Source organism: Gopherus flavomarginatus, chromosome 2 (assembly GCF_025201925.1).
Source record: "Gopherus flavomarginatus isolate rGopFla2 chromosome 2, rGopFla2.mat.asm, whole genome shotgun sequence".
NCBI classification, from domain to species: Eukaryota; Metazoa; Chordata; order Testudines; family Testudinidae; genus Gopherus; species Gopherus flavomarginatus.
The window spans coordinates 300226287-300245773 of NC_066618.1; the positions used below are offsets into that span (position 1 = coordinate 300226287).

At 56.2% G+C, this 19487-nt stretch overlaps 1 protein-coding gene across 3 annotated transcripts in view; it reads right to left on the reverse strand.

Moving 5' to 3' along the window:
* Positions 1 to 108: 108 nt before the first annotated feature.
* VPS28 (VPS28 subunit of ESCRT-I) overlaps positions 109 to 19487 on the reverse strand; it is a 122149-nt gene continuing 102770 nt past the window's right edge. Inside the window, exons 1-10 of one of the 3 annotated variants that reach the window (XM_050939473.1) lie at positions 6030 to 6129; positions 5780 to 5825; positions 5040 to 5068; positions 4650 to 4687; positions 4182 to 4271; positions 3612 to 3717; positions 2087 to 2188; positions 1392 to 1445; positions 1003 to 1094; positions 109 to 505 (exon numbers count right to left, since the gene is read on the reverse strand). In XM_050939473.1, the coding sequence (XP_050795430.1) occupies positions 388 to 505; positions 1003 to 1094; positions 1392 to 1445; positions 2087 to 2188; positions 3612 to 3717; positions 4182 to 4271; positions 4650 to 4687; positions 5040 to 5068; positions 5780 to 5816 (666 nt within the window). In that variant the 5' untranslated portion in view covers positions 5817 to 5825; positions 6030 to 6129 and the 3' untranslated portion in view covers positions 109 to 387. Of the gene's footprint in view, positions 506 to 1002; positions 1095 to 1391; positions 1446 to 2086; positions 2189 to 3611; positions 3718 to 4181; positions 4272 to 4649; positions 4688 to 5039; positions 5069 to 5779; positions 5826 to 6029; positions 6130 to 19487 lie in introns of those variants that run through there. The other 2 variants (XM_050939474.1, XM_050939472.1) reach the window with 2 other exon arrangements.

Consider the following 19487-nt stretch of genomic DNA (forward strand, 5'->3'; position numbering starts at 1 on the left):
ACCCGCCTGGGCCCAGCTCCAGCAGGGCTAGTGTGTGGTTCCTGAGTTAGACCACATGCACCAGCTACACCTCCCTCCCCTGAGCCCAGCACTACACCACACACGACGCAGCGTGAGGAGCTTTATTAGGGCAGGTCTGTCCAGGTCTTCTCCCCTGCTCGCAGGGCCGGGCCAGCCTGTGCTCCGGCTGGAGGAGGGCTAGTCACACTGACAGCCCCAAGGGCTAATGCTGGAAAGGCTACAGCCAATGCCCCTCCCAACGGGGGGCAGCATGGACAAACCACACCACCCATGACCTCCTACCCCCAGCACCAGCCCAGAGACCTGCCTGAGCGGCTCTCAGGAGCCGGGCAGCGGGAGCCACCAGTCCAGGGGCGCTGGGCGGGCTCAGGAGTGCAGGAAGCGGTTGAAGGCATTGTAGGCCGATTCCAAATCAAACAGCATCTGGCGCACTTGGGAGTCATCCAGCTCGTCAGAGGCAGACATCCCGCTCAGCGTCTGCAGCCTGCCAGGGAAGAGTCGGGGGGAGCTAGGAGACTCCTCCCATTCAGGGCAGGAAGCAGGCTGGTGCCTGGCTGAGCCCAGCAGGGGTGAGGCTGCACTAGCACAGGCAATTAAAACAGACTTGTCCCTCTACAGCGCTGACCTAGGGGAGAGCCAGGAGCACCCCGGGGCTCCTCCGGCCCCTGCCCAAGGCTCAGCTGGGCCAGAGGAGAAAAAGCAGAACATGCCCCTGGTCAGAGCCAGGGCTGGTGCCACAGATCATCTTACCATGAGCCCACCCCAGGGTGCCCTGACCTCCCACAGCATAGGGAGTGCCAAAGGCACACTGCCAACAGGCCTGCCCGGAAAGCAGCCCTCCTCAGCCCGGTAGGTGGAACAGCCCTCTCAGTTCTGCATAAGACCCACTGGGGGGCAAGGCTGGGTCAGGCCCCCACCGTCCCCTCTGCTTGAGTTAGCAGAGAGAGCAACAGAGGGGGGGCCCCAGGGAGCCACACTCACCACTGGTTCACTTTCTGTCGCCCCTCGAAGTCCGGGGGCAGGTTGCTCATGCGGTTCATTGTCTCCATCAGCTCCCGCAGGTCTGGCTGGATCTGGGGGCACAAACACATGCAGCTTGAGCCTTTCCTTCCCCAGGACTGGCTGGGAAAACCCCACCCCATGGGCAGAAAGAATCCTCCCCTCGCTCCAGGTAGGAATCTCCTCTCCACGCAGCCAGGCGCTGATTCCAGTAGGGAAGGCTCCACACACCTTCCCATGGCGATTAGCTTGGCACAGAGTCACAGCCCGTCGCCCTGGGCCAGGGAGGAGATGCCTTGTGAAGCCAGACGGGGCACAAACTCCAGGCAGAGTTCTCAGGGACTCAGCCTAGCTGTCTCCCGCAATCTCACCTCATCCATGGCTCGGATCTCCAGGCGCAGCTTATCCATCACTGTGATGAAAAGCTGGAAGAGAGAAGACACACCTCAGCAAAGGCCTGGAACCCCAGGGAAGTGGGGGGATGGCACCTCACAACCCCAGCCCTCCTAGGACAGCCGCCTGAGCAGGGGGGGGGCGGTGTAATGGAGGCTGGAGGAGGCAAAATCTTCCCAAACCTCTCACCACCAGGGTGAAGCAGGAGGGGTACAGCGGCAGGTTTGGAGCCCCCAGAAAAATCTCTTCCCCCCATGGTCCCGGGGCTGGAGGAGCTCTCATTTCCTGCTCCCCCAGGGTGTGGGGGGGAAGGGAAGAGACAGAATGGGGCCAGGCCATGGGCAGGGCTGTGGGTGGAAGGGATGGAACGGAACAGAGGTGGGGCTCCAGGCTCAGAGCTTGACCCAAGCAAGGGATAAGCTCTCAGCCCCCCCGCACCCCCTCAAGGGAGCTGAGAGCAGTGAGTGGTGGTGTGGCCTTGGCCATAAGAGGCAGACCAGGGGACTTGCCTCCCCTCAAGGGGAAGCTCCACCCGTCACCTATGCCTTTGAGAATTGGCCTGTCTAGACACGCAGGCCAGGCCAGCCCAGGCCCAGCCTGCCGGCAGAGTCCCAGAAGCATTGAGTACAGGGATTACAACGCACGCAGCCCCTCGCCATGGGTGGGAACGTACAGAGACGATGTCGGCAATGCAGCGGTTCAGGTTGCCCTTGTCATCCTTGATGGTGATTGGACGATCCTCCTTGATCCTCTCCATGGCCAGCGGGCAGTCGAGCTGCAGGAGACAGGACAGTCACCCCAAGCCCTGGGGAAGCTCGGCGCAGGGTGCAGGAGGGTCGCGGCAAGCCCGGGGAAGCTCAGCATGGGGGGGGTCGCGGCGAGCCCCGGGGAAGCTCGGCGCGGGGTGCGGGCGGGTCGCGGCGAGCCCCGGGGAAGCTCGGCGCGGGGTGCGGGCGGGTCGCGGCGAGCCCCGGGGAAGCTCGGCGCGGGGTGCGGGCGGGGTCGCGGCGAGCCCCGGGGAAGCTCGGCGCGGGGTGCGGGCGGGTCGCGGCGAGCCCCGGGGAAGCTCGGCGCGGGGTGCGGGCGGGGTCGCGGCGAGCCCCGGGGAAGCTCGGCACGGGGGACGGGAGGGTCGCGGCGAGCCCCGGGGAAGCTCGGCGCGGGGGACGGGGGGGTCGCGGCGAGCCCCGGGGAAGCTCGGCGCGGGGGGCGGGGGGGTCGCGGCGAGCCCCGGGGAAGCTCGGCGCGGGGGGGGGGGGGGGTCGCGGCGAGCCCCGGGGAAGCTCGGCACGGGGGGGGGGGGGGGGTCGCGGCGAGCCCCGGGGAAGCTCGGCGCGGGGGACGGGAGGGTCGCGGCGAGCCCCGGGGAAGCTCGGCGCGGGGGACGGGGGGGTCGCGGCGAGCCCCGGGGAAGCTCGGCACGGGGGACGGGGGGGTCGCGGCGAGCCCCGGGGAAGCTCGGCGCGGGGGGGGGGGGGGGGGGTCGCGGCGAGCCCCGGGGAAGCTCGGCACGGGGGGGGGGGGGGGGGGGGGTCGCGGCGAGCCCCGGGGAAGCTCGGCATGGGGGGGGTCGCGGCGAGCTCCGGGGAAGCTCAGCGGGGGGGTGGGAGGGTCGCGGCGAGCCCCGGGGAAGCTCGGCGCAGGGCAACAGGGATAATCCCAGACAAGCAACATTTCCCTGGGAAAGCTTCCAAGCACGGGACAGGGGTTCCGTGCTCATGTGCTGACCTGGGGGAGGGGGGAAGAGCCCCTTCAGTGCAGGCCCTGGCCGGTAAGCTGGGAGTGTGTGAACTCACTGCCTGCCTGTAACCCAGGCGAACAGCTTAGAGTAATTCACCACTGGAACACTTTGCCCCAGGTCAAGGTGGATTCTCCACCACTGACCATTTTTAAACCCAGACGGGCTGCGTTTCTAACGGCTCTGCTCTGGGAATGACCTGGGGGCAGGGCTCTGACCTGTTTTACACAGGAGGTCAGATGGGATGGTCACACTGGTCCCTTCTGGCCTTCGAATAAGTGAATCTATGCAGGATTTCTCTCTCCCCCTCGGGGGGTGGGGGGGTGGAGTCTAACCCAGTCAGCAGCGGTACATCTCGGACTGCAAACCTCTCCCTCTCCCCCCACCCCCGTTCTAGGGGTTCCCTGAGCTTCCCACCTCAGTGCCCCCAGAAGCTGGAGTGCCAGAGAACTTAACTTACCCGGAACTTGCGGCAGAATTCATCGATGGAGCCGATCTCGGAACCCTGCACCTGTTTGAAGGCAGCTTTGTACTGGACCAGGAGCCGGGAGCAGGCTGCAGTGTACCTGGGGCGGGGAAAAGGGTACAGGGTAAGAACAACTGCAAACATCCGGAGCTGCTGATGCCAAGCAGGAGGGGAACACTGAGGCTGAGGACATAAAAAGAGCAAGTAGCTTCCTTAGGAGGAGATGAGTTCACCCATGTAACAGCCCCCAGGGCAGGGGAGGAGCCCCGAGGCCTGAGACTGGAGACCCCCTCTGGGTGGAACAACACTACCTGGCCCCAGGAAGGGGAGGGGGGCATGAGCTGGGAAACCTGCTCAGCTGTTTTGATGAGTTTCTGGGCACCCCTCCCCCCAGGAAACATCCCCTCCCCATTGTCTGCAGGGTCTTGGGGAGCAGAAATCACTCTGAGTCACTCAGTAATGACGCACCCAGAGGGAGACATCCCTGCTGAGGAATTCTGTGCGCTCGGCTCCCACCACCCCAGGAGAGTCCAGGCTGGAGATAAGAGCAGAGGCAGGACTCACTCGTTGGGAGAGACGCAGTCCTTGATGTAAGCTTTCTCCAGAGCCTGCATCGTCTTCACCACCGCAAACAGCTCAGCCATGTTATCGTACCTAAGACCAGAGGGCAGAAGCCTGTGAGGGCGCACAGCCCGCGGCCGCTCCCACTCACACCCTCTGCGATACACCCACAAGAACAGCACAAGCGCTCTAGCGCTTCAGGGCCGAGATGACATTTCCACCTACTCCTCCTTCCTTGGACGCAGCCTGCACTGGCCAATGGCAGAGACAGGACAAAAGGGCTCTCGGGTCTTTTCTGCCTTGGCAGGGGCAGGACACCAGAACAGAGAGCTCCCTGCATCGTCAGCCCCAGCATCTTCAGAGCAAGGACCTCACTGCAGGCGGCAGCTTGAACTCCCAGTACACGCACGCCAACACAGAACTGCGTACACGGGACCCACAGGAAACCCATTCCGCTGGGGATGGACTCACTTTTCTCGCTCCCGTGCATTCTTATACAGCTTCACCTCCTGCAAGGAGAGCAGATACACACAGCACGTCAGGTACCGTCACAGCCTCCGAACTGAAATCTACACACACGGGCTGGGGGTGCGGGGATGGGGACACAGCTGACAGACATGGAACTTCCTGCATCCTCTCCAAGGGGCAGAGGAGTTGGGTTCCAGAAGAACCCCTACTAGGATGGAGATTAGGGGCTACCTGGGTTCTCAGGAGCCTGGGGTCCCTGGATGCCCCAGGACTGAGGGGTGTGCATCCATTTGCAGAGCACAAACCCAGCTTACCCTGGAAGGTCTTTCTGCCTCCTGTGACAGAGGCAGAGCAAGGAGGGGAAGACGACAAGACAAGACAAGTGCTCCTCACCTCGTACAGTTCCGGCTTATTCCCTGGGGCTGAAAAAGAGGGAAACCCATGAACAGCAGTAGCCCCAAGGGCTTTCCAGCAAGTCTCACAATGACACTTCTTCCTGGTCACCCTGTGTTATGAAGGGCCAGCGTGGCAGCTCTTCACCCCGCTAGCTGCTGGGCTACTGCTCCCCAGGAACCCTACAACCAGCCTCAGTACACTGAAGGCCAGCAGACAGCTCGTCCGTCCCAGCACCTCCTGCCGGCCACCATCCCTTGCTCCAAGCCAGAGGACCAGGAACCACCCACAAGGGCAGAATCACAGAGATTCAGAGCTGGAAGGGAGCTCGAGAGGTCACCAAATCCAGCCCCCTGCGCTGAGACAGAACCGAGATGTCCCTGACAAGGGTTTGTCCAGCCTGGTGCTAAAAGTCTCCAGTGATGGGGATCCCACAAGCTCCCTGGGAGGCCCGTTCCAGGGCTTAATCCCCCGAGGGTCACACACCTGTTCCCAGTCGCTAACCTCAACCACTGCCGCAGATCAGGCCCATTGCTGCGGTCCTACCTCCGGCGGCGTGGGGAGCCTTCCTCCGCCTGCCTGAAGAGAGCCGGGCCGAGGGCGCCCCAGGCACAGCCCGGCAAGGCCCCTCGCTCCTGCCCCAGGAGCTTCGGGGCGGGGGGGGGGGGCTGGAGACCCGGCCCGGGGGACCCGCCGTGAGCGCAGCCGGCTGGGGCCGGCGGGGCCGGGGTTAAACTCACCTCCCAGGCCGGGAGCGGCGGGGATCCCGTGGAACATCCTGGCGGGCTGCGGGGCAGAGAGAGGCGTTAGCACCGGGCCCGTCCCCGAGCCCGGCCCGAGAGCGCGGCGCGGCCAGGCCCGACTCCACGGCGAGGGGCGCAGCCCGGGGGATGGGGACTAGGCGGTGACACCCCGGCCCGGGACCCCCAGTGACGGGCGCGGCCCGGCCGCGGATAACGAGCAGCTTCGCCCCGCCCCGACCTGCCTCACCTGCCGCGGCCGGGCTCCTTCCTGCGGGCCGCTCGCTCGCTTCCTGGAAAATGGCCTCGGAGCCCATCGGGCGCTCGGGGCTCCACTGGCCGGGCCTAGCGGCGCATCGGGCGCTCGGGACTCTACTGGCCCGGCCTAGCGGCTCATCGGGCGCTCGGGGCTCCACTGGCCCGGCCTAGCGGCGCATCGGGCGCCTGGGGCGGGGCGGGGCGGGGCGCCCGTTATTTAAGCGGGAAAGGCGCGCGCGGCGCACGCTGGGCGGGAAGCGGCTCCGCCCCGGACCTGAGGGTAAGTTGCCCGGTCGGTCCCGCTGACCGGGCCCCGCTTCCGGCGGCCGCGGGAGCGAAGCGTTAGCCGAGGTCCGGAGCCCGGCAGGGCCCGGGAAGGGGAGCGGCCGTGTGACACCGGCAAAGCCGTCCTGCCGCCCCTCCCCCCAAGCCCCGCGTGTCGGACCGGCCCTGGCGGGGGGAGCTCTGGGGGCCGCGCCCTGCACGGCCCCGCCCCCGCAGCGCCCACCGGCCGGCAGCCGGAGCTGCCGCTCGGCCTGGAGCCCGCTCGCTGCTTGCCGGGAGCTGAGCAGGCCCCAGGCCCCAGCCAGCTGCCCTGAGCCCCCCCGGGCCAGGCTCCGGCTGGTTTTGGTACCAGTGCGGTGCGTCCTGCCAGGCGGGCCCCGGGAGCTCCCGGCGGAGACGTTCTGATCTGCTGGGTGTGGCCCGGCTCCCGTGGGTGCGAGCCGGGCTGTTCCCGCCGAGCCCCGGACACATTGCCCTGGTGGGCCGTCAGTCAGCTGTACGCGGAGCCTCCTGAGGGACTCGGGCACCTCGGAGTCAGCAGGACGTGCCTGGGCTGCAGGCTCGTGTCTGGTTTGCACAGAGGAGCACAAGTCATGTGGCAAACGCTATGAAAAGGCGGCGGGTTCTTCTCCATTTTGTCCGCAGGCCTGGCTCCCATCCCTGGAGTCACTTCTCTGCAGGCTGGAGCTCCGAGCGATGGACGGACAGATCCAGCCGAGCTGTGGCTGTGTCCCAGAGGGGCTTCACCAGCCGCCAAACTCACTGGTGCTGCCAAGGAGCTGCTGTAACCTCACAGTCCCTATATGTCTCTATCAGGGCGCTTTGACCATTCGTCCTTCTTTTCGTCAGTATCTAAAACTAAAAGTATCAGAGGGGTAGCTGTGTTAGTCTGGATCTGTAAAAGCAGCAAAGAATCCTGTGGCACCTTATAGACTAACAGACGTTTTGGAGCATGAGCTTTCGTGGGTGAATACCCACTTAAGACAGATGCATCTGAAGAAGTGGGTATTCACCCAGGAAAGCTCATGCTCCAAAACGTTTGTTAGTCTATAAGGTGCCACAGGATTCTTTGCTGCTAAAACTAAAAGTTTAGTTTAAAACAAAAGAATTGGCTGGCAGCATGGTGTTTTGGGTAAGCTCCAAACTACAGTTGCAGTAGAATCTCAGTTATGAACACCAGGGATACAAACTGGCCACTGGGCTGCGCTGGCCTGAACGCAAGGGCTGCTACACAGTCTGTGGCCTCTTGGCCATCCGCTTTCAGCCTGAAGACTGTCAGAGAGACTGTAACAGCAGTGGTATCACAACCCTGCCCTGCCCCAAGGGGGCATGGGGTGTCCAGGTGCAGGGAACGGGGGAGCAATAAAAATAGGTTAACCACGCACCTCACTTGTAACCAGAAATACTCAGTCAGACAGCAACAGAGACCAAAGGGGAGGAAAGCAAATACAGTACTGTGTTAAGTGCAAACTACTGAAAAAGGGGGACATTTAAAAAAAGAAATTGACAAGGTAAGGAAACTTTGTGCTTGTTTCATTTAAATTAAGATGGTTAAAAACCGCATTTTTCTTCTACATAATAGTTTCAAAGCTGTGTTAAGTCAATGTTCAGTTGTAAACTTTTGAAAGAACCATAACATTTTGGTCAGAGTTATGAATATTTCAAAGTTACAATGTCTGTTCCCAAGGTGTTTGTAACTCTGAGGTTCTACAGTAGTAAACAGTACATTTAGCTGATGCGGCAACTCATGGTGTCAGATGCCATCAGGCAGTCAAGGGATATCTACATAGAACACATCACTGGACATCGGCAGTGCCAGGAGGGATGAGCTGGGGTGCTGATGAGAAGCGCAGTTGGGAAAGTAACTCAAATATTTTCCTGATAGGTTGCCTGTTTAGAGTGGGGGAAAAACCCAGTCCATCCTAAATTCTCAATTACTGAGGGACAGTCTTCACTCATTGATATTTTGCTTTCTCCCACCAACTCTCTGTATAACTTTTTTCATGAGTAATGTACCTGAACACATGGATGCTAGTTATCTAAACTGTGTTTTTAAATTCATTCACCTGAATTTGGGTTATTGTTGATTATGCTCTATATGTATCTTATGACTTTATTCACAAATCCAAAGTTTGTTTTTAATCTAAGAACTATACCTAGATGTACAGACACTCTTGTTTCAACCTATGTATTATACTTTTTTAACATTAGCTTTAATAAAAAAAATAAATTTGATCTGGTAATGTGGCTGGCCCTTTGGAAATTAGAAGAACATTTTGTGTAGTGAATAAAGTTTTAAATAACCTCTCACTTTACTGGGCCTATTTGCTAGTTGGAAGTCAGAAACTGGAATGCAATAAAGGGGGCTGTATTTCTTTTTTTTTCAACTTCTTGGTAACCAGTGTGGGGGATCAGGAGCACTGTTTGTGACTGATGGGTGAGTCTAACTACAGTGTTAACCACCAGTGCTGGGGAGAATCTGCTCTCCTTTTTGCAGCCTGCCCCAACTTTGGCATTTTCAGTGTGGACTGCCTAAGACACCTCGGGTCATTAACCATTGGAAAAAGTGTATCAAGCATAGTGATAGATTCTCCATTACTAGACATTTTGAAATCAAGATTGAATCAAAGCATATCTTTCAGAAAAACTGCCAAACAGGAATCAGTTCATGGAAGTGTTATGGCCTGCTATACAGGAAGTGAGACTAGATGATCAGTGACTATTCCAGCCTGTGCTAGTCGGGGGGCAAACTGGCCTACAGCAGCCCAGGATGGGTCATGTGACCTTTCTCTCCCTGTCCCCTCATCCCCTGTACCAAACTCAGCTTGGCCCCAGGAATGTTTGGCCTAATGTGTCTGAGGGAGGATGGGCCTGGAAATTGGGGCTAGGCTGATTGCCTGTTAGTCTCATCCCTGGCCTTACAGATGCCATTGCATGTTTCTTCCCCCATCTTTTTTACACTTATATGGCCCTCCTTTGCTGGCAAGCCAGCATGTCCATATCTTATCGGACTCTGGGGGGACTTGCAGAGAAGGGTTGAGGGGGTTCCCTAGCTCGTGGCTTTTTGCCCTATTAGGTCACAATTCCTACAGAGGACAGCTCGCTTACTTACCGATCAGCTGTTGGGATCACCAGTGTTTAGTTGTTGGCTGCATGTGTATGTTCCTGGTGTATGCTGTCCCAGGGCTGCCTTGACAGCTGACGCAGCAAATCTCATTCAAACTGCCCACAAAGACCACAAGACTTGGCTTGTAGCAAAGGCACCCAGCCAGACTGATTGTCAACAAGCCACGTTATTAGCGCTCGATATGTGCTAAAGTACACTCAGTACATGTGTGCTTGTGACAGTGGACCAGCTCAGTGAATGACCAGACTTTCCATTTCCCCCTCCGCCAAAGATGCATTTGCTGTGGACATTCTTTTGTACACTGATACAAACAAGTTACATGTTCCCCCTGATGTAGTTAGTTACTACTCTTTGCCTGTACATGTTGGTTCGATCAAAACATCTTTATCCATCACACTGTCTTCCTGACATTATCTTGAGGAGGGGTCAACATGTCCTTGTTATCTTTGGGGAGTGTGTTTGTACCATACTTGGGCTTGGTCTGCACTGGGGGGTGGAATCGATCTAAGATATGCAACTTCAGCTACAAGAATAGCGTAGCTGAAGTTGACGTGACTTAGATTGACTGACTTTGCGTCCTCGCGGCGTGGGGTCGATGGCCACTGCTCCCCCGTAGACTCTGCTTCCGCCTCTCGCCCTGGTGGAGTCAACAGGGAGCGCGTTTGGGGACGAGATGCGATACATTGATCCTTGATAGATCGATCACTACCCACCAATCCAGCGGGTAGTGTAGACATATTCTTTAATATTGGAGTGTTCTGGTACCACCTGTCTGGAATGTCTTTATGTGAGTGTCCTGGGCGTAGCACTTCTTAGGAATGTGTATTTTTTTGCAATGCCAGCCCTGTTCTTTCCAGGTTCCATGAACTTGTCTGCAGGCATGTTTTCCAACAGGGTCTGACTGCTGCTCACAGCCTTGACTTTTGCTCACTTCGCTTTATATCAGCAAGGCTTGACCACTACTTTAGTTTAGCCCTCATACCGGGCCTCTTATATGAGGCCTCATGTTTCAGGATGTCATGGAGTATGCACACCCCATCCCTCCTTGGGGAAGGGCAGGCTTGTGATACCACAGCTGTTATGGTATCCCCGACAGTCTTTAGGCTGAAAGCGGTATGGCCCAGAGGCCGGAGGCTGTGTAGCAGGATTTGTGGTAAGGGCAGTTCAGCCTAGTGGCCAGAGTCAATTACAGCAGCCCTTGCATTCAGGCCAGCGCAGCCCAGTGGCCAGAGTCTATGTAACAGCCCTCAGGTACAGGGTTATACTGAGGCAGCAGTTGGAGCATGCCCAGCACGGTCTGAGGGGCAGGACGTCTGTCACCCATAGTGTGGGGTTAACCCTCTTTTGTCCAGTCCAGGGTATGCACACCCCATCACACCGTCTCTTTCTACTACAACATGATGTGTCAAAGTGGGGATTTTCCCTTGTTAGGTTGTATGTGAGTTTGACTGTTTTGTATGAATACTGTGTATGCCTCAGTTTCCATGTGTGCTGCACCAATGCCTTGGTGGTGGGAATAGGGGTATGTGGCTTTGGCTGAGACCCTCTAGGGCAGGTGAGGCTGCTCCAGCTGCTTGCATATGTGCTATGGCCGGTGCCCTTTGTAATCTGAGACCCAGGAGGGGGATACAACCAGGTGACACTTTGGCCAGGAAGCGAGGCAAAGACAAGGAGGAGGAGCAATAAGGGTGTAGGAGGTTGGGTCGCTGGAAGCTAGCTGTCTGCTTGGGGGGACTGGAAGAGGGGGAGTCCAGGGCATCTGGCCCAGGACTCCCCAAGATGGACTTGGCTGAAAGTCACTGATTTCTGTGCTCATAAATTCTGTTCTACGCTGTCGACTAATAAACCTATTTTACGAGCTGGCTGAGAGTCACTGCTGCTTGCAGCATTGGGTTGCAGGGCCCTCTGGCTGCCCCAGGAACCCCGCCTGGGTGCACTTGTTGTGGGATGTGCATAGTGTGAAAGGGGATGCTGAATGCTCAGAGGCCAGATCCAGGAAAATTGAAGCTGTGCAAGCTTCTTGCCCTGGCAACAGTCTGCTCAGAGAGAGGAGGCTCCCGAGTGTCCTGCCTGGCTTCATATGGAGCAGTTCCAGAGCATCACTCGGGGACTCCATACACACCTAGGTTCCAAATCCTTCAGGAAACCTTGGATGTGGCTCTCCCCTCGCATACTACACAGTAGTGCCACTGTGCTGTGACTTCCCTGGCATGCACGAGAAGATAACCAGGGCCCTCGCTTTCCCCTCCAGAGAGGTAGTTCCCACAGTGCGCTGGGTGCTGCACAAGCCCACAAATGAGCACCATCCCTGCCCCCAGAAGTAAGTGAGAGAGAGAGAGAGAGAGAGAGAGAGAGAGAGTGTGTGTGTGTGTGTGTGTGTGTGTGTGTGTGTGTGTGTGTGTGTGTGTGTGTGTGTGTGTGTGTGTGTGTGTGTGAGAGAGAGAGAGAGAGAGAGAGAGACAGAGAGAGAGAGACCGACCGACCGACCGGATGAGGAGTTAGCTACTGCAGACATTGTAGAGTCTCCTAATTGAATCACAGAAATGCAGGACTCAAAGGGACCTTGAGAGGCCATTGACTCCCTGCCCCCAAACAACCCCTCCCCCCCCGCAATGCTGAGGCAGGCCCAAGTAAACCTAAACCATCCCTAACAAGTGGTAGTCCAGCCTGTTCTTTTAAAACCCTCTAATGCGGTGGATTCCACAACCTCCCTTGGAAACCTATTCCAGAGCTTAACTCCTCTTGAGTAAGAAAGCTTTTCCTAATATCTAACCTAAATCTGCCTTCCTGTGGATTCAACCTATTACTTCTTGCCTTATCTTCAGTGGCCATGGAGAACAATTGATCTCCCCTCCTCACCCTTTGTAACAGCCCTTAACATATTTGAAGACTTATCAGGTCTCACCTCAGCCTGCTTTTCTCAAGACTAAACATGCCCAGTTTTTTTAACCTGTCCTCATTGATCAGGTTTTCTAAATCCTTGACTGTTTTTGTAGCTCTCTTCTGGAATTCCTCCAATTTATCTACATCTAAAGTGTGGTGCTCAGAGCTGGGCACACTTCTCCAGCTGAGGATTCAGCAGGGCCGAGCAGAGCAGAACAGTTACCTCCTGTGTCTTACACCACTTCAGTTAATACACACTAGAACAAGACTAGTCTTTTCTGCAACTGCATTACATGGTTGGTCATATTCAGTTTGTGATCCACTATAACCTCCAGACCCTGTTCACCACCTAGCTGGTTATTCCCCATTTTATAGATGTGCACTTAATTTTTCCTTCCTAAGAGCAGTGCTTTGCACTTGTTTTATTAAAATTTAATCTTGTTGATTTCAGACCAATTCTCTAATTTGTCAAGGTCCTTTTGAATTCTAATCCTGGTCTCCAAAAGGTTTGCAACCCCTCCCAGCATAGTGTCATCCACACATTTTCTAAGCACACTCTCCACTCCATTATCCAAGTTTTTAACAAACATACTGAATAGTACTGGACCCAGGGCTCACCCCTGCAGGACCCCACTAGCTCTGCCCTCTCAGTTTGACAGTTAACCATTGATAACTACTCTTTGAACCAGTTGTGCGCCTACCTTCTAGTAATTTAATCTAAGCCACATTTCCTGAGTTTGTTTGAGAATGTCACATGGGATGTGTCAAAAGCCCTCCTAAAATCAAGATACAGTGCGTCTACAGCTTCCCCCCATCCACTAGGCCAAAGCAGGAAATGAGGTTGGTTGGCATGATCGATTCTTGGGAAATGCATGTTGGCTATTTCTTATCACCCTGTATCCTCTAGGTGTTCACACATTGCTAGAAAGGGGCAGCTTACCCCTGAACTCTGAAGGTAACCCCCTTCCTCCCTTCATGCTAGGCCAAAGTTTAGAGCACCGTCGGCCAGCTGGAGTGAGAGGGGTGCAGTGCTCCAGCCAGAAGACCCCTAACCCCCTCGAGGCACATGGCAGTTTCTGCACTCCCTGCCTTGCCCTCCTGTATATGGTTGACAGGGTAGCAGTAGCTGAGCCTACGTCTGCCGTAGTCTCTCAGGCCTGTGCCCTAGGGTGCCTGATCCCATCCCTACATGGTCCCTCTGCCCCACTGCTGCTGGGGCCCAATCATCCTCCCTGCCTGCTAACACCTCTGGGTCTGAACCCAGAGCTGGAGTAACCTCCCCAGTTCAGCACTGGAAGCCAGTTCCCGAGGCTGCCCATGGCATGTCCTACAGGGGATACCCGCATTGCAATACCCAAGCCAGCCATTGGGCGGCACTGTTACACTACTGGATTAGGCACCCAAGTGTCACTGGTGGAGTAAGGAAGCCCCATTTACCTAAGAACATAAGAACGGCCGTACCGGGTCAGACCAAAGGTCCATCTAGCCCAGTATCAGTCTACCGACAGTGGCCAATGCCGGGTGCCCCAGAGGGAGTGAAGCTAACAGGCAATGATCAAGTGATCTCTCTCCTGCCATCCATCTCCATCCTCTGATGAACAGAGGCTAGGGACACCATTCCTTACCCATCCTGGCTAATAGCCATTTATGGACTTAACCACCATGAATTTATCCAGTTCCTTTTTAAACATTGTTATAGTCCTAGCCTTCACAACCTCCTCAGGTAAGGAGTTCCACAAGTTGACTGTGCGCTGTGTGAAGAAGTATCAGAGGGGTGGCCGTGTTAGTCTGGATCTGTAAAAGCAGCAAAGAATCCTATGGCACCTTATAGACTAACAGACATTTTGGAGCATGAGCTTTCTTGGGTGAATCCCATGCATCTGACGAAGTGGGGATTCACCCACGTAAGCTCATGCTCCAAAACATCTGTTAGTCTATAAGGTGCCACAGGATTCTTTGCTGCTTTTGTGTGAAGAAGAACTTCCTTTTATTTGTTTTAAACCTGCTACCTATTAATTTCATTTGGTGACCCCTAGTTCTTATATTATGGGAATAAGTAAATAACTTTTCCTTATCCACTTTCTCCACATCACTCATGATTTTATATACCTCTATCATATCCCCCCTTAGTCTCCTCTTTTCCAAGCTGAAGAGGCCTAGCCTCTTTAATCTTTCCTCATATGGGACCCTCTCCAAACCCCTAATCATTTTAGTTGCCCTTTTCTGAACCTTTTCTAGTGCTAGAATATCTCTTTTGAGGTGAGGAGACCACATCTGTACACAGTATTTGAGATGTGGGCGTACCATGGATTTATATAAGGGCAATAATATATTCTCAGTCTTATTCTCTATCCCCTTTTTAATGATTCCTAACATCCTGTTTGCTTTTTTGACCGCCTCTGTGCACTGCGTGGACATCTTCAGAGAACAATCCACGATGACGCCAAGATCTTTTTCCTGACTCATTGTAGCTAAATTAGCTCCCATAATATTGTATGTGTAGTTGGGGTTATTTTTTCCAATGTGCATCACTTTACATTTATCCACATTAAATTTCATTTGCCATTTTGTTGCCCAATCACTTAGTTTTGTGAAATCTTTTTGAAGTTCTTCACAATCTGCTTTGGTTTTAACTATCTTGAGTAGTTTAGTATCATCTGCAAACTTTGCCACCTCACTGTTTGCCCCTTTCTCCAGATCATTTATGAATAAATTGAATAGGATTGGTCCTAGGACTGACCCTTGGGGAACACCACTAGTTACCCCTCTCCATTCTGAGAATTTACCATTAATTCCTACCCTTTGTTCCCTGTCTTTTAGCCAGTTCTCAGTCCATGAAAGGACCTTCCCTTTTATCCCATGACAGCTTAATTTACGTAAGAGCCTTTGGTGCGGGACCTTGTCAAAGGCTTTCTGGAAATCTAAGTACACTATGTCCACTGGATCCCCCTTGTCCACATGTTTGTTGATCCCTTCAAAGAACTCTAATAGATTAGTAAGACATGATTTCCCTTTACAGAAACCATGTTGACTATTGCTCAACAGTTTCTGGTTTTCTATGTGTCTGACAATTTTATTCTTAACTATTGTTTCGACTAATTTGCCTGGTACTGACGTTAGACTTACTAATCTGTAATTGCCGGGATCACCTCTAGAGCCCTTTTTAAATATTGGCGTTACATTAGCTGTCTTCCAGTCATTGGGTACCGAAGCCAATTTAAGGGACAGGTTACAAACCTTAGTTAATAGTTCCGCAACTTCACATTTGAGTTCTTTCAGAACTCTTGGGTGAATGCCATCGGGTCCTGGTGACTTGTTACTGTTGAGTTTATCAATTAATTCCAAAACCTCCTCTAGTGACACTTCAATCTGTGACAGTTCCTCAGATTTGTCACCTACAAAAGCCAGCTCAGGTTTGGGAATCTCCCTAACGTTCTCAGCAGTGAAGACTACCTGGCTGTGAATAGCGGGATCTTTGGAATCCAGGAGTCCAGGCAGCCCAGCAAGCCCCTCCAGCCCCATTCCTAAATGGGGAGGGATGGGCAGAGGGACTCTGGGGCACACCCCCCAAGGGGAAGTGATGGGGGGGCATAACCGATGAGATTTGCAGGGCCTGCCAGATCAGCTGGGATCGGTGCCAGGCTCTGCCTCTGTACAGGCACCCGGCACCCATGGGAGGAGGGGGAGTCTGGTGGTGGAAGGCTGCTTTCCACTGGGGGGCCCAGAGTAGGGTTTCACCCCACTGCCTGCCCCCACCCCACTGTGTTTCAGGCAGACCTCCTGGGACAGGCAAAGGAGGCCAGGACCCCCAGGCATATGAGGTCCCCGAGATCCCCTGCCCTGGGTTGCACACCCGGGCACTTCCCCCTGCCCCAGGAATCATGCACATGGTGGAGCAGGGATCAGAGCCTGCCCATGTCTCTGTCCCACAAGCGCACCCAGACACACACACGGGCGTGCTCCTGGTTCAGGCCCACAATGCCGGCCCCAGGAAGCCCAGTGAAACAGCCCAGCAGGCCTCTCCCTAACGCAGGTTTCCTGGCACCTGGCAGCTCTTGGACTTTGCCGCTTGGGCTCCCACTGGCTGCGCAGGTGGGGTTTTCCAGCGCACGTTGGAACGACGTCGGTCCCTTCACGCGTCGCTCCTACAGAATCGCGCTCTCTGTGGGGCCCAAGACAGAAATACAAGGTGTGACGAACTGGGAATGTTCTTAATGTTTCTCTGAATACTGTGTTGGTGCCTCAGTGTCCCCATGGCAGTTCTTAAGTATCTGGCAAAGCAAAGGACCAGTGCACCTAAATGCCTGGCACTCTGTCTCTTAGCAACTGATGGCCTGGGCCCCTCCTCTGCAAAGGTGCCAGCTGAAGGTGTTGGAGACAAAGAGATCAGGTGACCTCCTGGCCCCAGGAAAGGGGCTGAGCAGAGAGGAGGGGCTGGAGGAGGTTGTCAGTCTGGAGCTGGCTGGGGATGAGGAGTGAAGTTCAGACGTGGGGGTCTGGCTCACTGCCCCCCAGAATGGACCCGGCCGAGGGGTCCGGTTCACTGTACCTACAAGCTCTGGTTTAGACCCTGTTCCTGTCATTGAATAAACCTCTGTTTTACTGGCTGGCTGAGAGTCATGTCTGACTGCAATGTGGGGGTGCAGGACCCTGTGGCTTCCCCAGGACCCCGCCTGGGCGGGCTCGCTGTGGGAAGTGCACGGAGGGGCAGAGGATGCTGAATGCTCCAAGGAGAGACCCAGGAGGTGAAGACGTGTGAGTTTCTTGCCCTGAACAAGTCTGCTCCAAGGGAGAGGAGGCTCCCCAAAGTCCTGCCTGGCTTGGTGGGGAGCATTTCCAGAGCATCGCCTGGGGACTCTGTGACACAAGGGTTAGAGCCAGACCCCGTGAGCTCATCTGCCTGGATAGTAACATCCCCCTGCCTAGGGAATTCCCCTCTCTACTGGTCCAGCTCTGGGCTCTCCTCTGCCTGCTGTTAAAGGACAAATGAGATGCTGACTATTAATTGTCATGATTAGTTCTTGTGCCTGGAGCCTCCCCAGGCCCCGTAACAACTCACTTATGGGAGATCCTGCAGATCAGCACCCCCCCCACACACACACACACGCTGTGAAGCTTGTGCGTGGAAGACTTCCTGGGCATTTACCCCCTCCACTCTCACCGGTGAGGTGGCGGAGGGAGGCTGGCATGAGCCCAGGGTACAGCTTGGCTGTGAGATCTCCCTTTCCTGCTGGGACATGTGCCAGGAAGGGAATCGGGGCAGGGCATGGGCCCAAGCAGCAGCTCTTGTGTGTGTGAGACTTCCCCTTGCCCCTGCGATCACTGGACAGGCCAACTGCCCCAGGGTCTGCCCAAGTCTGGCCTGCCCCCAGACTCACCCCACATGCCTGCTTCTCAGCCAGAGCACTGGGCAGGTACCTTAGAGCGGGGGCCATGTGAGAGTCCCTGTGGTACAGGGGGGCAGGGAGGCACAGAGAGAACACCTGGCTCCCCCATTCTGTTCTAGAGCGAGGGCTGGGCACCAGGACTCCTGGGTTCTAGTCACACCTCTGGAGGGGAAGGCGTTCTAGTGGGTACAGAAGGGGGGGCTGGGCACCAGGACTCCTGGGTTCTAGTCACACCTCTGGAGGGGAAGGCGTTCTAGTGGGTACAGAAGGGGGGGCTGGGCACCAGGACTCCTGGGTTCTAGTCACACCTCTGGAGGGGAAGGCGTTCTAGTGGGTACAGAAGGGGGGGCTGGGCACCAGGACTCCTGGGTTCTAGTCACACCTCTGGAGGGGAAGGCGTTCTAGTGGGTACAGAAGTGGGGGGCTGGGCACCAGGACTCCTGGGTTCTAGTCACACCTCTGGAGGGGAAGGCGTTCTAGTGGGTACAGAAGGGGGTGGGCACCAGGACTCCTGGGTTCTAGTCACACCTCTGGAGGGGAAGGCGTTCTAGTGGGTACAGAAGGGGGGGCTGGGCACCAGGACTCCTGGGTTCTAGTCACACCTCTGGAGGGGAAGGCGTTCTAGTGGGTACAGAAGTTGGGGGCTGGGCACCAGGACTCCTGGGTTCTACACATGTCACTGCCACCGACTCACCGTGTGGCTCTGGGAGAGCTGTGTTCCTGCTCTGTGCCTCAGTTTCCCCATCTGTAAAACTACCTCACCCTCATGGGGGGCCTGAGGCGGAATTAGCCAATGATTGCCAAGCCTCTGGGGGCCCTGGAAGTTGCATCAGACACATACGGTGTGTTACGCTGGCTGATCCCAGAGCCCACCCTGCAGTCCAGTCTTTGGGCTACACTGGGCTGGCACGATGCCCACTCAGCAGCTCAGTTCATGGTGCGGCGAGTCCCCTGCTCCAGCAGGGCTGTGGTGTCTGACTGATCTCAGAGGCACCCAAGCATCTGGGGCTTTCCCTTCGGGTGCAGCTCTCCAGCGCTTCCTCCTGGGACATTCCTCACCCTGGGGAGCGGAAATCTCAGCCCTTGCTCCACCCAGGCTTTGTGTCTGGCAGGGGTGAGCCCAGGCTAGCCCAGGGCCCAGCTGCAGCCACAAAATCTCCAGCTGAAATGCTTTGCTGCAGCACAGCCGGGACTGTGCTCCGCATTGGCGGGGGGCCCTGGGGCCATGGCATTTGGAGGCTTTTCCGGGCCAGGCCGAGCGAACGCAGGGTGCTGGGGTAACGCTCTGGCTTTGAGAGTGTGCAATGGCACCCTCTCAGCCTGGGCTGGCAGAGGGGATAAGAGATGTACTACTAGTGGCAGCTGAGGGAGATCCTCTGGAACTCAAGTGACAGGCCCTGTGATTTGGAGTGAAGCCCCCACTCCTGCCCAGCTGCAGGTCCCCTGCAGCCTCTGGGCTCACTGCACACCAGGCTCATATCCCCACTTCCCGTCCACCCCATGCAGACACCTCTCCTCCATCTGCTATGCCCCTCACTGACCCCTTCCTCCCGCTGCCTCTCCTGTCCCTAGGCCAGCACCCCAGCCACCTTACCCTCCTCCCTCAAGGGCCCCCTCGCCCCTAGGGCGTGCCCCCATTCTCCCTTGCAGCCACAGGGCCCGGGCCCACGTTTTCCAAGGCCCTGTGTGTGGCTTTCTCTGACGCATCTCTGAGGATCTCTCCCTGGGGAGCCCTGGGCCGCAGCCAGCCCAGCTCGTGGCTCCGTGC